The sequence below is a fragment of the Styela clava genome, chromosome 8 (assembly GCF_964204865.1).
Source record: "Styela clava chromosome 8, kaStyClav1.hap1.2, whole genome shotgun sequence".
NCBI classification, from domain to species: domain Eukaryota; kingdom Metazoa; phylum Chordata; class Ascidiacea; order Stolidobranchia; family Styelidae; genus Styela; species Styela clava.
This window is the reverse complement of record NC_135257.1, coordinates 19,930,953-19,945,598: the sequence shown is the minus strand read 5'-3', so window position 1 is coordinate 19,945,598 and position 14,646 is coordinate 19,930,953. Positions and strand designations below refer to the sequence as shown.

At 38.5% G+C, this 14,646-nt stretch overlaps 1 protein-coding gene across 2 annotated transcripts in view; it reads left to right on the top strand.

The window, feature by feature from the left end:
* LOC120345619 (collagen alpha-1(XII) chain-like) overlaps positions 1–14,646 on the top strand; it is a 50,587-nt gene that overhangs the window by 31,752 nt on the left and 4,189 nt on the right. For both annotated transcript variants that reach the window (XM_078115354.1, XM_078115353.1), the window contains 16 exons: positions 639–786; positions 2,176–2,309; positions 3,025–3,169; positions 3,835–3,971; positions 4,687–4,825; positions 5,354–5,490; positions 5,689–5,833; positions 5,951–6,081; positions 6,932–7,079; positions 7,366–7,514; positions 8,294–8,376; positions 9,378–9,453; positions 10,105–10,238; positions 11,378–11,504; positions 13,127–13,311; positions 13,943–14,212. In XM_078115354.1, coding sequence (XP_077971480.1) covers positions 639–786; positions 2,176–2,309; positions 3,025–3,169; positions 3,835–3,971; positions 4,687–4,825; positions 5,354–5,490; positions 5,689–5,833; positions 5,951–6,081; positions 6,932–7,079; positions 7,366–7,514; positions 8,294–8,376; positions 9,378–9,453; positions 10,105–10,238; positions 11,378–11,504; positions 13,127–13,311; positions 13,943–14,212 — 2,288 coding nt within the window. The remainder of the gene's footprint in view (positions 1–638; positions 787–2,175; positions 2,310–3,024; positions 3,170–3,834; positions 3,972–4,686; positions 4,826–5,353; positions 5,491–5,688; positions 5,834–5,950; positions 6,082–6,931; positions 7,080–7,365; positions 7,515–8,293; positions 8,377–9,377; positions 9,454–10,104; positions 10,239–11,377; positions 11,505–13,126; positions 13,312–13,942; positions 14,213–14,646) is intronic.

The following is a 14,646-nucleotide window of genomic DNA, read 5'->3' as shown; positions in this document are numbered from 1 at the left end:
AGTGAGTCTCCAAATTTAAAATTCCCACTCTGTCTGTCCCCCTCAGACAAGGAGAATAATGGTACGAAATCTCAACCTTTACAAAATACCAATGACGATTAAATTTATGTTGTTTTAAATGTGATCAACATGAATTTATAGTGATTTTTGTAATTTTCCAAATGATCTTTCCCCCACTTTAGAAAGTATTCCATGTTCAAATATATTTTCTCAGAATGTATTAGAAATAGTAGGATAGGATTGGATTTTCATATTTATCCTGAGAGAGAGGAAAGTCGATAAGATGGCCATATGGCGAACCACGGCCTTTTGTCCGTGGGATTTGGGATTAGTTAGTTATTTGTTTTCGGAAGCATGGACTTGATGGTGGAGGAAGCCGTAACCGACCAGCGTTTACGTGAACCATCCTACGGTGGCGAGGAGGCCAGCAATCCTCTCGCACATAACTATTCCACATGAGATTCTAACCTGCGAACCCACGCAGAGTAATCAGAGATGCGGTGGCGAGCGTATTCCAAGCGCTTAGCACGATGAGTCCAATAAAAGTATGCCTCTCTGACCTCAGAGACTCAGTCACCACAACACAGACCACAACTAAGATATTTTTGAATAATTTTTTTAATTTTTCCCTTTTATAGAATAGAACCTTCACGATCACTACAGACGCAGACACCACAGAGGCACCTCTGCTTGAAGGTCTGGAACCAGGTCAGCTGTATGAAGGAGTCGTCACACCAATGTATGGAAAACTCGCTGGTGGGCCCGGCCGGGATACAGAAACCACAAGTAAATTTATCTAGGAAATAGTTATGTGTATGGATGGCTATATAGTCCTTCATATACAGGGTGTCCATAAAGTCCCTTTACAATTTCAATTTTGTTATGAAGTCAGTTCGCAATATATTTTAACCAGGTTTGTTGTTTTTTAATCAGTAATCGTTTAAGTATTTTTACTTCTTTAATACATCTGTGAGGACCAAAACAATATATGGTATCGTTAAATTTCCTTTGCAATTGAAAAAAAATTTCAAGACTTTAAATGGAAACCCTATATATAGTCATTTGAATGGACTTTTGTGTTGCAGAGGGCTGTTGGGTTGCCATGTAGACAGTAGGTTAGTAAGTGAATGTAAGGTCCCAATAAACATTTAAGATGTATAGAGGCCTAACAGGCTTAGAATAGGGATGGATATATGGTTCCAATCAACACTTGAATGGCCTCCTCTGTAGAGGGGCTGCATATTGGGCTGCCAAATACGCAGCAGGTTTGGAATAAAAAGAAATATAGGGTTTCAAATAAAGGGCTACTGTATTCGACAGCAAAATTGATTTTTAGTACAGCTATATAACCCATTCAATGAGATCAAATGAAATTCATTTACTGTAATGCATTTGTTCTTTTTGCTTTCATTTTGACCTTTTAATATTAAACCTGTGAAATAATGGTTATGTGCAAGTGGATTGCTGAACTCCTTTTTGCCATAGGGTGGTTCACGTAACCGCTGGTTGGTTACGGCCTTTCCCGCCATCAAGTCCATGCTTCAGAGAAAAAATAACTGGCTAACTAATCCCATACCAACATGAACTGGTAACTAGATGAGAGGCCATGGTTCGCCATATGATTAGGTCGTCTTGTCGGCTTTCCGCTCTCCGGAATAAATATGTAAATCATATCCTATAAGTGAATAAAACGTTATAAGTAAAACTAGGTATTTATAGGGAGGAGCAGGTGACCACAAGTTTTGAGGGTTCTTGAAAAGGGGACAAATATCATAAATGTTTGAGAATCATTGCTCTAAAACACCAGCGGGATATGGCTCACTGCTGGGTCACGGTAACATTTGACACGGGCCCCACGGTATTATTTGTGTCACTAGAGTTAATTTTGATTTTAGTACCAATGATTGATGGTGCTGTTTTCTGCTGCTGGGTGGTAATTTTTATTCTGAATATTAAAGTGAAGGTGTCCATTCTTGCAGAAGATTTTGTTTTTTCTTGCAGTTTTTCCCTAAAAAAGGGCCACAAAATTTTTTTGCAACTAAAATAGCCCACAAAAGTAAAAAGGTTGAGAACCACTAGTGAAAGATTTGTTTGCAGAGAATTTAACATGCTCACTTGAGCTACTTGCTTAACTTATAATATCTAATATACTAACTTGAATCATTGAATCTACAGAATCTCTTATCAAACCCAATATTCGAGTCACTGACACAACTCTGTCAACTGTAGATGTTGAATTCACCGGTATAGGAATGCCTGCCGATCGCTATGAACTAACACTTGTGGACGTGGAAACTGGCGAAACTAAGGTATTTTAATTTTTCAAACTTTTATGATTTGTACCACGGCCCCCATTCAAAGGCTCTCACCACCTCATGCTCTTCAATAAAGAAAACCCAGTTTGTTTGTTTTTATGGATTTTTATCAAACAAAAAATCGGAAGCAAAAGAATACCGTAATTGAATTTGCGGCCAAATAATTAAGCAAATCACGGCAAACAAATTTACCTTCAATTAATGAATTCTTCGCAGAAGTCCTAGTGGTCCCAGATAACGACTCTGTGCCCTATTATGGCTAAGTTTAAGAAGCACTTATCTAAAACAAAACTAAATTTCATATTTCACAATAAGAATGAATCGCAATGGCTTGGCGTTGTGGTGCATCGTGCTGAGCGTTAGGAATATGCTCGCCACACCTATAATTATCCTGCGTGTATGTTGAAAGGTTCAAATCCAGTAGGGGAATAATTATGTGCAAGAGGATTGCTGGGCTCGTCACTGCTGCAAGGTGGTTCACGTAACCGCTGATTAGTCGGGCCTTCCTCCACCATCAAGTTCATGCTTATAAACCAATAACCGGCTAACTAATCCCATACCTTACAACTACTTAGATTGGTAGCTGTACAAGAGGCATGGTTTGCCATATGATTAAACAGTCTTATGGGCTTTCTTGTCCCGCAAGATATATTCGGAAATTTTATCTTATTTGCCTTTCTGTTTATTTGAACATTGCTTTTACTTTCAGTATGTTGAAGTGGACGGATCTGAATCAACAGCCAAGTTCTATGATTGTACACCAGGGAAGGAGTATACTGTCACAGTCAGAGGTTACATTACCGAGGGAGGAAGGGAATTTGAAAGTCCAGAAGGCGTAACTGAAGGAAAGACAAGTAAGTGTGACCTGGATAAATGATATAATAAAATTATGGCCTAACCCTAACCTGGTACACACACTACGAGAGTATCGTTGGGCTAGTGTTTTAGAAGATCAGATTATTTCTGCAACTGTATGTGGGAGCTGCAGAGCTGTATTCTAATAGAAATTATGGAATCAGTTCCTATCAAGTACTCTTCTGCCATCTGTACATCTGTGATTCAAATCTCATGCCCACCACCCAGTGGCGCGTCAATATTTTCTGCTGCCGGGTCGAGTTTCTGATAATGATGCCTCTTACATCTAACTTCAAAAATAATTTGGGAAAAAAAATATAGATGTTGTTATACATGAGAATAAATAAATTAAAGGCAAAGTACCGGTAAGAGTAAAATGTTTGTAATATTTTTATTTAAATCATCAAACTAAGCAACAAACTCACCCCTATAATGTGTTGCCCGGGGCGGCCCCCCTCTAGACATGCCACTGCCACCACCTCACCAGAGTGTAATAAATAGGTAAGGCGATGGCAATTTGAAAAGCTTGTTACTCTTCTAAGAATAGTAGGTCCTTGTATATAGTAAGTGTAAGCTGCTATACAGCCTTGTTTATAGTGAATGAAACTAACGAATCAGCGTTTTAGGGACAAAAACAATCTTTTACAAATCAAAAATTTTTCAGAGCACATTCCGGCCCCAGTTGTAGACATCACCAGCACTGGACTGGCAACTGCCGATGTTATGTGGACCATCTCTGAATACACACCGCTGTTATTTAAGGTGTCATATTGTCCAAAGAATGATCCAGAAAATAAAAAGGTAAAGTTGATATAGAATAAGATTTAAATGTTTATTAATTAAGGAGAGAGGAAAGTAAAGAAAACGGCCTAATCATGTCGAAAACAAACGCTGCTCATCTTATTATCAGTTCAGTATGAGTATAGTAATGAGCCAACTGAAATCAACAATGCATAGACATGTTGATGTTGGAATCTACAACAGCCCATTAGCCCTGCTCTAACAACTATTTTAGGGCAAACCCATGCTTAGTAATTAGTATTGTGATACTGATTTCCTGAGCTTAATAAGCTAATCGCTAGAGGAGACAATTTGTTATGAGGAAGTTACTTGACTTGTCATTGTCTGGCAGTGGTTTATGTAACCGCTGGTCGTATACTACTACCTTCGCCATCAAGAAAATGAATGGGAATCTAATAGCTGGTTAATCATTCCCATATCAAATTCAGACTGGTAACAGAATGAGAGCTTGCAGTACGATATATATCCACTTACCTAAATCAAAATCAATTATTGAAATAGTTGACCAATTAGTTGTTCCACGTCCACAACTTTTCTCTGATCTATGCCGTAAATGTATATCTACTTATCGACAAAAGAATTGATGTTTGCTTCTTTGTGTGCCTTGATTGCATATTTATTACATCCCGCAGGTTGATGAAATTGAAAATATTATCTATCTTTGTTTTTTATCTTACATATTATTTACTTACATAATTCTACTTTCTATTGACAGCACATCGAAACTGAAGATATTTCAACAAAGTTAACTGGACTTGAACCAGGAGTAGAATATGAGGTCGAAGTTGTGGCCGTGGATTTTGATGATGACAAGAAATTCACTAGCGAACCTGGCTCAGATACAGATACTACAAGTAAGTAATTGGATTAGTAGCAGTAACAATGTTCATGTTATTTTAATTCCATTTCAAAAATTTGATAACAACTCCGAGTAATTGAAATTTTGGCAAAGACATGTGGCTTACAGCTTCATTGCCACTTGAATGGTTCCTTTCATAACTAAGCTCAGTGACCTCTCCCCTCCCTGCATTGTTGTGAAGACTTTATCGTTCTTTATCGAGTTTCTGCACCCCATTTATAGTAGTTATGTGTGTATGTTTATTTGCCTCGTAAAAGCAATATAAAAGATTTGACAATTATCAGCATTGAAGGCGGATAGACCATACTGGTCTAAACCACAAATGTTCGGCATGCATCTCATACAGACAGTTGTGCAAGGGAAGGGGGTGGGTGGGTGTGGTAACTGGGGTAAGGGTGAGGTATACAAAACTGCTTGTACAATAAAGTTTATAAGACGATATAACATCTATAAATATCTATGCTCTTCTCAGAATAGTTTCATCTCCTAAAACATTTTCAATCATCCGATCTCATTTCTGCAGAATCTCTACACGCTCCACCAGTAATGGCAACTGGAAGAACATACACCACTGCAACGGTAAAATGGGGAGAAATAGGAATGCCAGCAAATACTTGGGAGTTGAGGTATCATCCTGTTGGAAGCCCAGATATAGTTAAAGTAAGTCTTCATTCATAAATATATATTTAGTATAGGATTTTCATAATAGTTTTGAGGAGAGGAAAGGCGATAATATAGCTTAATCACATAGCTTAATCATATGGCAAACAACAGCCTTTTTTCTGGTCACCAGACAATATCAGGAGTTCAGTCAGCAGGTAAGCAAAGTATATAAAATATTTCTCCATATATTTTCAGACTTCAGTATTTGATGGATCTGTGAACAAGACCATACTTGAAGGTCTCACACATGACACAGAATACGAAGTTGTTGTCGTAGGAGTTGTGATAGAAGAAGGAGAGAGATTTGAAAGCCCTCCAGGAAGTGATCCATTTACTTTAGGTAAAATAATGGAAGTTTGGGTAAAAGTCCCTGAACATGTCAGTTGCTAGTAGCACAATATTTTCATCAGTTACAGTTTTCAGTCTAAACATGTTACAATCATTTCGTTATTTTTAGGTGCACTTGACCCTCCAGTGGTCACAATTTCTGACCCGACAACTTCAAGTCTCAACTCAGCCTGGGTGGACAATGTCGATGCAGACAATTATGTTATCAGTATTAAAGAAGTCGGAGATACAGAAACACCAGTGAGTATATGAGGATCCCTTTTTTTCTAATAGATCTTATGACAGCATGTCATGTTTAAATTATGTTGTTGATAATGTGGCTCAATACATTGTGAAATTTTTTATTTTAAAATGATAACAAAGAATTGTTGTATTTATCCCAGTATAGCAAAAAGTCTCCAAGACAGTGGTTTCCAAACTGCGGCCTACGGGCCAATTACGACTCGCGCAATGATTTAATATGGCCCGCCGAACTTAAGTGAAATAGTTTAGCACTTTTTTTTTTAATTTTGTGTTCTAGATACCGCCAATTGTTACATCATTATCACAGTTTAAAGCACATGTATGTATATTCGTAACAATTCAACTATACAGGGAGTCCTCGGGTTACGACGGTCGCAACTTACACTGTTATGAAGTTACGAACGCACTCCATAAAAATACAAAAGATAATACTGTACTGTAATTTCTAAGCCTTTAAACTGGATCATTGTGATAAAGAAAATCAGTGCTTTGGGCTCATTGGTTTTCGTCATTTACATCGTACTTTTTGCATTATTTGTACATTTTATTACTCTACCATACTTTACAATACAGTACGATATGTATAAAGTGATTTATGTACTGTACAGTATAATGTTTCGATTTACACTGAAATTCGGGTTACACCGCTTCTCAAGAACGGAAGGAACAACGTCGTAAGTTGAGGACTCCCTGTACCAGTATCTTAATTATATGCACCTATACCGGCATCGACCCACGGTTGGCGCTATCTTCTCCTGGCCCGCAAATATCTATCCCTTTCTAATTTTGGCCCCTAGTCAACTTCATTGCTCTAAGACGTTACAATCATATATACTTCACATTACAGGAAAAAATAATAACAGATGGGGCAGTTGCTGAAAAAGTGTTTGAATCTTTGAAACCAGGAACATTCTACGAAGTTGAAGTCATAATCCAGGTTGATGATGAAGGAAACATAATTGAGAGTCCACCAGGCAGCACTACCGGAGCCACAAGTGAGTTTTTGGCGGGACGGTTTGTTCGTTCGTGCTTAGCAGATGCTTTCCAGTGCTTGCCATGTAGAATTTACATATTTATCCAAGGAAAGAGTGCAGGGTAATCAGAGGTACAATGGCAAGTGTATTTCTAATGCTTAGTACAATGCGCCAATTGTTTCTTGTTCAGGCCTTCTTTGAAGTGAAGGGTTCATATTATTTTATAAACCCATTTCATACACCATAATATTTAGACATGTTATTTTCTTTTCTCGTTTGAAATAAAAATACTAAATTTTCAACCCAGAACCTGCTCCTCCAGTGAACTTAGTAGTGGCAGATTCTGATCCAACAAGCCTCACTGTGACCTTCGACCCCCCGGAAGGAGGATATGAATATTTTGAAGCGAAATGTGTGCCTTATGGCACTGATCCTGAATCAGTACCTGTAATGAGGGTAAGAAATTAATAACAGGGCTATCAAGTTGGGGCTTAAACTTCAAAAATCAGAGAATTCAAATTTTTTACTCCGACTTGAGAGAGAGTTTGAAAATTCGAGCTCAGCGGTTATTCAAATATTAATCAATCAGTAATTTATTTTTCACCAATGCTAAAAGCACATATACAGTGTAGAATTGAATAAGAATAGGATTCACATATTTATCCCGGAGACAGGAAAGCCGATAAGACAGCTTAATAATAAGACGAACCATGGCCTCTCGTCCGGTTACCAGTCCATGTAGGGTAAGGATTAGTTAGACTTGAGAAGAATTGCATTTCATAGCGAAGGGAGACACGAATAAAATATACTGATTATTGGGCTACAACACCCTAAATTAGGTCTAACACGGAATAGCCACATGTCCAACTCTTACTTTTTCCTCTTTGACCTTGAAACATAGTTCTCAATTATATATTCACATGCTGCATGTGTCGTGCGTATTTGTAGTATGGTAAAAACAGGATGGTTATTACAGTCGTTCAAAGCCAAAGTACTTATTTTCCCCCATCATATTCCACTATGCCCCACCCGTGATGTACTTTTATGTCTCATGTTCAAACTCCATTTCAGGGTTGGGTGACAAAATTTATGTCCTGTATCTCATCATGGCTTCAGAATAAACCATCTTATCTTATGCATATTCCCAGTATACTGAAATCTATGCTGGGTATTATGGTGATTCAAAAGTCAAATTTTTTAAAAAAAAGTCAAATGATCTCGGTATCTTATTTCAGGTAGATAGAGAAGCAACATCTGTGACTTGTAAGGATTTGAAACCTGGCACAAGATATAAAGTTCACATCACAACATGCTTTGGGTAAGTTGACTTTGCTAGCTAACTGTTGGTCACATCTGTACAACATTAATGGTTGCTCGGCGGTTTCGAATCTGCTCGCCACCGCAACTCTAATTACCCTGAGTGCGTTCGCGGGTTCGAATACCATGATGGATAGCTATGTGCAAGAGGATGGATGGACTCCTCGCCACTTTAAGGTGGTTCTCGTAACCGCTGGCCGGTTACGGCTTCCTCCATTATCAAGTCCATGCTTCCGAAAACAAATAACAGGCTAACTGTTCCCATAACCGACATGGACTGATAACCGGACGAGAGGTCATGATTCGCCATATGATTAAGTTAGCCCGTTATTTTGTTTCAGAAGAATGGACTTAATGGTGGAGGAAGCCATAACCGATGCCAAAATTTATTAACATTGCACTTACAATAATAAATAGTAATGCTTTAACTTGTTTTCATCGGTTATTTTTCGCACCATGTTTAATAATAAAAAACCTACAAACGAAAAAAGTGAAACAAATGTATTATAGTCATAAAATTGAAAAAATTCTGGTTGATAAACTTTAAATTAAAGTACTGATTGTGGACACAACTGACTGCGAACGCCTAAGAGAAGCGCTCCGTTTACCACGTGATCGACCGAGCCCAGTTTAAGAAACCTTATTGATTTTCAATGACGGATTAGATCTTTGTGCTAATCATGTGGAATACCCAAGATGAGCTCTTTTGTATCGGAGGTTGTTTACAGCTTTTTGTAGTGTAAATGTGATGAAATACCGCATGAAAATGACTTGACCTCTTGAACAGTCAGTTTGAGAAACCCGGACTTGAAAGTTTACCTATTAATATCGGATTTCAATATAGATCTTTGTCCTAATCATAAGAAACACCCAAGATAAGCTCCTTATGTATTGGAATTATTAGTTGCCTACACTGTTTGCCTCCAGCTTTGTTTGTAGTGTAGATGTCATGAAAAATGAGATACAGTTTTTTATTTGTCTTCTAATATTTTTCTTCTACAGGGGAATGAAGAGCAAACCAGCCATAATTGAATCTGTCTTGCCTGTTGATGCTCCAGCAAACTTTGACCTTTCAAATGTAAGTTAACTTGTTTTTCCAATGTTACTTCTGTTTTTAGTTTCATTTCTTGGCAGTCTGGTCAGTCTGGCAGGCAGGTCAGTCTGTCCTAAATTATTCCTGAATTCAAGGATTCAAAATGTCAATCTAATTGATTTGTGATCAATTTAATTTTTTTTATCATATCTGGTACAACAGTGTCTTTGTTAAAGTTCAAGTTCACAAAAAAGGAAGGTCATACACCCTCAATTAGGAAGAGTGCAAATAGAGTTGTGGGGAAAGGAAAGGCGATAAATACAGCCTAGTAATATGATGAACTGCGCCATCTCCCGTTACCGGCCCATTACAGACTTAATGGTGGAGGAAGCCCTAACTGACCAGTGGTTATGTGAACGACGCTACAACGGACAGCAATACTCTCCCACATTATCACCCTCCTCACCTTCCAGAATTTGAATCTGTGAAACTTCGCAGGATAATCTGGGGTGCAATGGAAATTGTGTGGCAAGGCTTAGCATGATACACCAACTCTTGAGTCAGATGTATGGACTGGGATGCTGAAGAAACCCATAACTTGAGAACAGTTGAATTTATATTGTGATTTTTTTTGTACTATTTAGTAGAATGTATATAATAAAAATTCTTAACTTTTCAAATTTGATCTAATTTCAGCCTACAGTTCATACAATTCTGGCAACCTGGGACCCACCACCAAATATTGATGAAGTAACGGGTTATATTCTTGTGCTGAGATCTGAAAAACTTGGAACCATTCATAAAAAGAAGCTTCCTGGATCTGAAACAAGGTTATTGAAATTCTTCATCATTTTCGGAATCCTAGAATAGGATAGATCACATCTATTCCAGAGTAGGGGAAAGCCGATAGAATGGTTTGATCATATTACGTACCATGCCATCCCATTAGGTTTCCAGTCTATTTAGGGCAGCGGTTCTCAGCCTTTTACTGGCCTCGTATCACTTTTGTTCTTTTTACTCTGGCCGCGTACCACCGACAAAACCTTTTTTGTGATGGGGAACAATGGCACAAGAAACGCGCTATGGTAGTATTTTATGTGGCACTACATCTATTGTAGATCTTCGTGCAAGTTTCAATGTATTTATTTTATGGAGTAACAACGTATTAATTGCGTGCAAAATCACGAGAGAATTTGCGTTGATTGCCGTCAGGGCTGAAAGGCTTTGTCCATCGTCTCGTTTTGTTTTAGGAGGGCAGCAGCAGGCGAGGGCGGTCTCAAGACAAGAACTGCTGCTAGCGCTATAAACCCGTTGTCGCCATATTTTAGCCAACTCAAAAGTTAATTGTTGCAATAATTCAAACTGCTCGCGTACCAGTTGAGAATCACTGATTTAGGGTATGAGATTAGTTAGCCAGTTATTTGTGTCAGATGCATGGACTTGATTGTAGAGGAAGACGTAAACAGCCAGCAGTTACATGAATCACTCTACAGCGGTGAGGATCCTAGAATCGAGTAGTCCTACAGAGTGGGAAACTCACAATCATGTAGTATGTGAACCAAGATGGCGGACACAAGAACGTAGTATGTGTACCAGGTTAGGGTTAGGCCATAATTTCAGGTACAAATACTACGGGAGTCACTTGGATAGTCCCCGAACTCGTAATAGAACTAAAATAAGGAAATTGGAATAAAATTATGTCCCATAAGCTGCGGTGTTTGCCATCTTGGTTCACATACTACAGGAGCGCCCAAATATATATGGACACGAAATACCCACATTTACGTATTGGCCACGACCATGTAAATATGCAAATTTCATGTGATTCGAAAAAACGAGGCGATAATATCCTGGTTTTTAAAATTAAGCCATTGGTTTCCAAAAACTATAAAAATGAATTTGACTCCAAACTATGATTCCACAGCAACAGCAACGTTAATTTGACCTTCAACCTGACTTCCTCTTACAGCTTTACTTTTACTTCCCTGAATCCTGCCACAAAATATGACGGAGAAATTCGAGCTTTAGTAGGAGAAGTTGAATCCCCTCCTGCCACAGATTCTGAGATAACATACCCCGATGTTATAAAGATTGAGGTAAGTCTAAATAGGATGGGAATTTTTTTTATCTCCAGGAGGAAAAGATGATAAGACATTTAGAGCAGTGGTTCCCAAACTTTTTAGAGTTGGGACCCACTATTTATTACCACAGCTTATGGCGACCCATTTAACTTTATTAAAATCTAAATTTTGGGGAAACACGGTAAGAAGTGCTGTACAGTGTACAAAACTGCTATGTGTGAAAAAGCCACATGGTCATTCATTGTGTAGCAAATTTTTGTTCCTTTGAAAAGATCGTAAAAAGGAAACTTTCACAGATTAGAATTTAAATTCAATTTACCGTAATTTCTTTTGTTTTTTGAAGATTTACGTATTGAGTTGCCACCGATCCTAATAACCAGTATAATTAATCAAAGCTTTCTACATCTTTTCATGACCCACTAGAGCAGGGGTTCCCAAACCGCGGCCCGCGGGCCAAATACGGCCCGCGAAACGATTTAAAATGGCCCGCCGAGCTTACGTGAAATATTGTTCAACAGATTTTATTTCTACCTTTTTGCGATCTAGATAACGCTAATTTATGTCATTATCAGAGTTCAAGCACGTGTTTATCGTAACAATTCAATTATACCAGTATATCAATTATAGGTGCCGGTGTTAGGATTACAAAGGGCAGTAATTTAAGTATCAGCCATATAGGAAAGCTTAAAGATGACAGAGATCAAACGAAAACTAGATTCAGAAAACTAACGTTTCTTGGCTAAATGGCAGTGTTCGTATTTCTCCATTGAAAAGTATCAAACTTTAGAGATTTGTCTTCTTTGCCAACGAAGTATTCCAGTTGTGAAGGAATACAACATTAAGCGCCATTATGAGTCAAACAAACATGTTTCAAAAAAATGTCAAAATGAAAGTGAACCAATTTTTGGGCGCTACATTCTTCCGGCCCGCGAACATCTTTCCGATTCTGAATTTGGCCCGCGGCCAATAAAGTTTGGGAACCCCTGCACTAGAGCATATGGTGGACCACGTCCTTTCGTCCGGTTACCAGTTCTTGTTGGGTATGGGATTAGTTAGCAGTTATTTGTTTCGGATGTACTTGGACTTGATGGTGGAGTATGCTGTAACAGAGCAACAGTTACCACCCTATAGTGGCGAAGAATCCAGTTCTAAAAATTTATTCGGGGCAGAGGCAAGCCGATAAGATGACTTAATCATATGGTGAAGCATGGCCTCTCGTCCGGTTATCCATGTCGGGTATGGGATTGGTTAGCCTGTTATTTGTTTTCGGAAGCATAGACTTGATGGTGGAAGAAGCCGTAACTGACCAGTGTGAACCACCCTGCGGCGGTGAGGAATCCAGCAATCCTTTTGCACATAACTATCCCTCCATGGGATACAAACCTACGAACACACGCAGGGTAATCAAAGGTGCGGCAAACGTATTCCTAGCGCTTAGCACGATGCGCCACACCACTAAGCGAAGTCACCTGGTGTAGAAAAATCCAGCAATCCTCTTGCACATAATTATCCCCCTCATGATTATTCGATGCCCACAAAGTTGGGTCCAACATTTCAATTGCTATTCTAACCCACGAAGCTTTGGTTTTAAGACAAGATGATCAGCCCTAAATTAGTCATCAAAATTTTGTCTACAGGTGATTGACATCAGTTATAACAATATCACAGTGAAATGGACAAAATCTGCTCACCCAGATATCAGCAGCCAAAAATTGACTTACACTCCTCAGTCAGAAGACGAATCATCTGGAGAAATTGATGGAATACCGACTGAGACTGTAGTTGAGTATTTAACACCCGATGTAAATACTTATGTTATCAGGTGAATATATTCATGCCCTACTCTGGACATATATGTTTAGAACAGTGGTTCTCAATCTTTTTTTTTCATGGCCCACTTTCGTTGCATAAAAATTTGGTGGCCCGCTAACTTTCTCATGCAAGGAAAAAACTACAAAAAAAACGAGACTCTGTTTGCAAAAATAAATACTTTCACCTTAATAATTAGAATAAAAAGCGACAGCATCATTCATTGCTACTACAATAAAAATTTGACTGTAATGACACAAACGTGGCCCACTTTAAAATGTCTCTATGGGCCAGCAGTGGGCCATAGCCCAGCCCACTGGTTGAGAACCAGTGGTTTAGAACGATCATGCTTTTTTAGTTTCTATTAGACCTTATTAGATGTCTGTAATTCTGACCCTGTTTGAAATTGCATTCTCCTTTCTTCATGTCTTTGTGTTGGTGGATCATTATGCATTAACTTCAGTGAAAGAATTAAAACGGCTATATTGAGTGGTTATTGAAGTAGCATTCACCTAAATACTGCCCTTGTCTCTCTCTCTCTCTTTGTGTTTTGGAATCAGTATTCATTGATTACAAAGCTCGGCCAGTTTGTAAGTGCTTCTCAAAAAAATTTGAGCATAAAAAAATTTGCAATTGTTTTTCAGAAATGTAAAGCCGGCAACGATCTACGATATTACAATCCAATATGTTTACCCAGACTCTGAGTCTGCCATTGCAACTACAGAAGCCATAACTTTGGCTCCTCCACCGGGCACTCCATACGGCACCAATGTAACTGACATCCAATTTATCTTGCATTGGGGTTTTCCTGAGTATAATGCTGAACCAATAGGCTACACAGTCACCTATGTCCCAACATTTGGGGAAATGGTTTTCGAGACTGAGATTCCAAGCGGTGAAGTGCTAGATTTAAGGTAAGGATATTGTCATTTGGTGCAATTTAGTTCTATTGAAATTTTTTGTGCAATGGTGACATAGTGCAAGACTATTAGGAATAATGCCATTTGAATAGACATATCCATGTGCTGCTAATTTTAATTTAGTTGTTTACTGGGTAGGTTGGGGTCGCATTGGGTTGATAATTCGGCGCTCCACAAGTTTTCGTACCAAGATGAAGCACAACTTGAGCAACCCTGACCTGGTACACATACTATGTTCAGGATGTGTGCCATCTTGGTGCACATACTTCTTGAGTTCCGACCTCATAGGGGATATATAAAATGTGGATTATTCTATGCTCTTGCAGTCGTAGGGTAATTACGTAACCGCTGAGTGGTTACGGTTTCAGTTAAGTCTATGTATCTGAAAATAAATTAACTGTCAAACATGGATTGGTAACCATACAAGA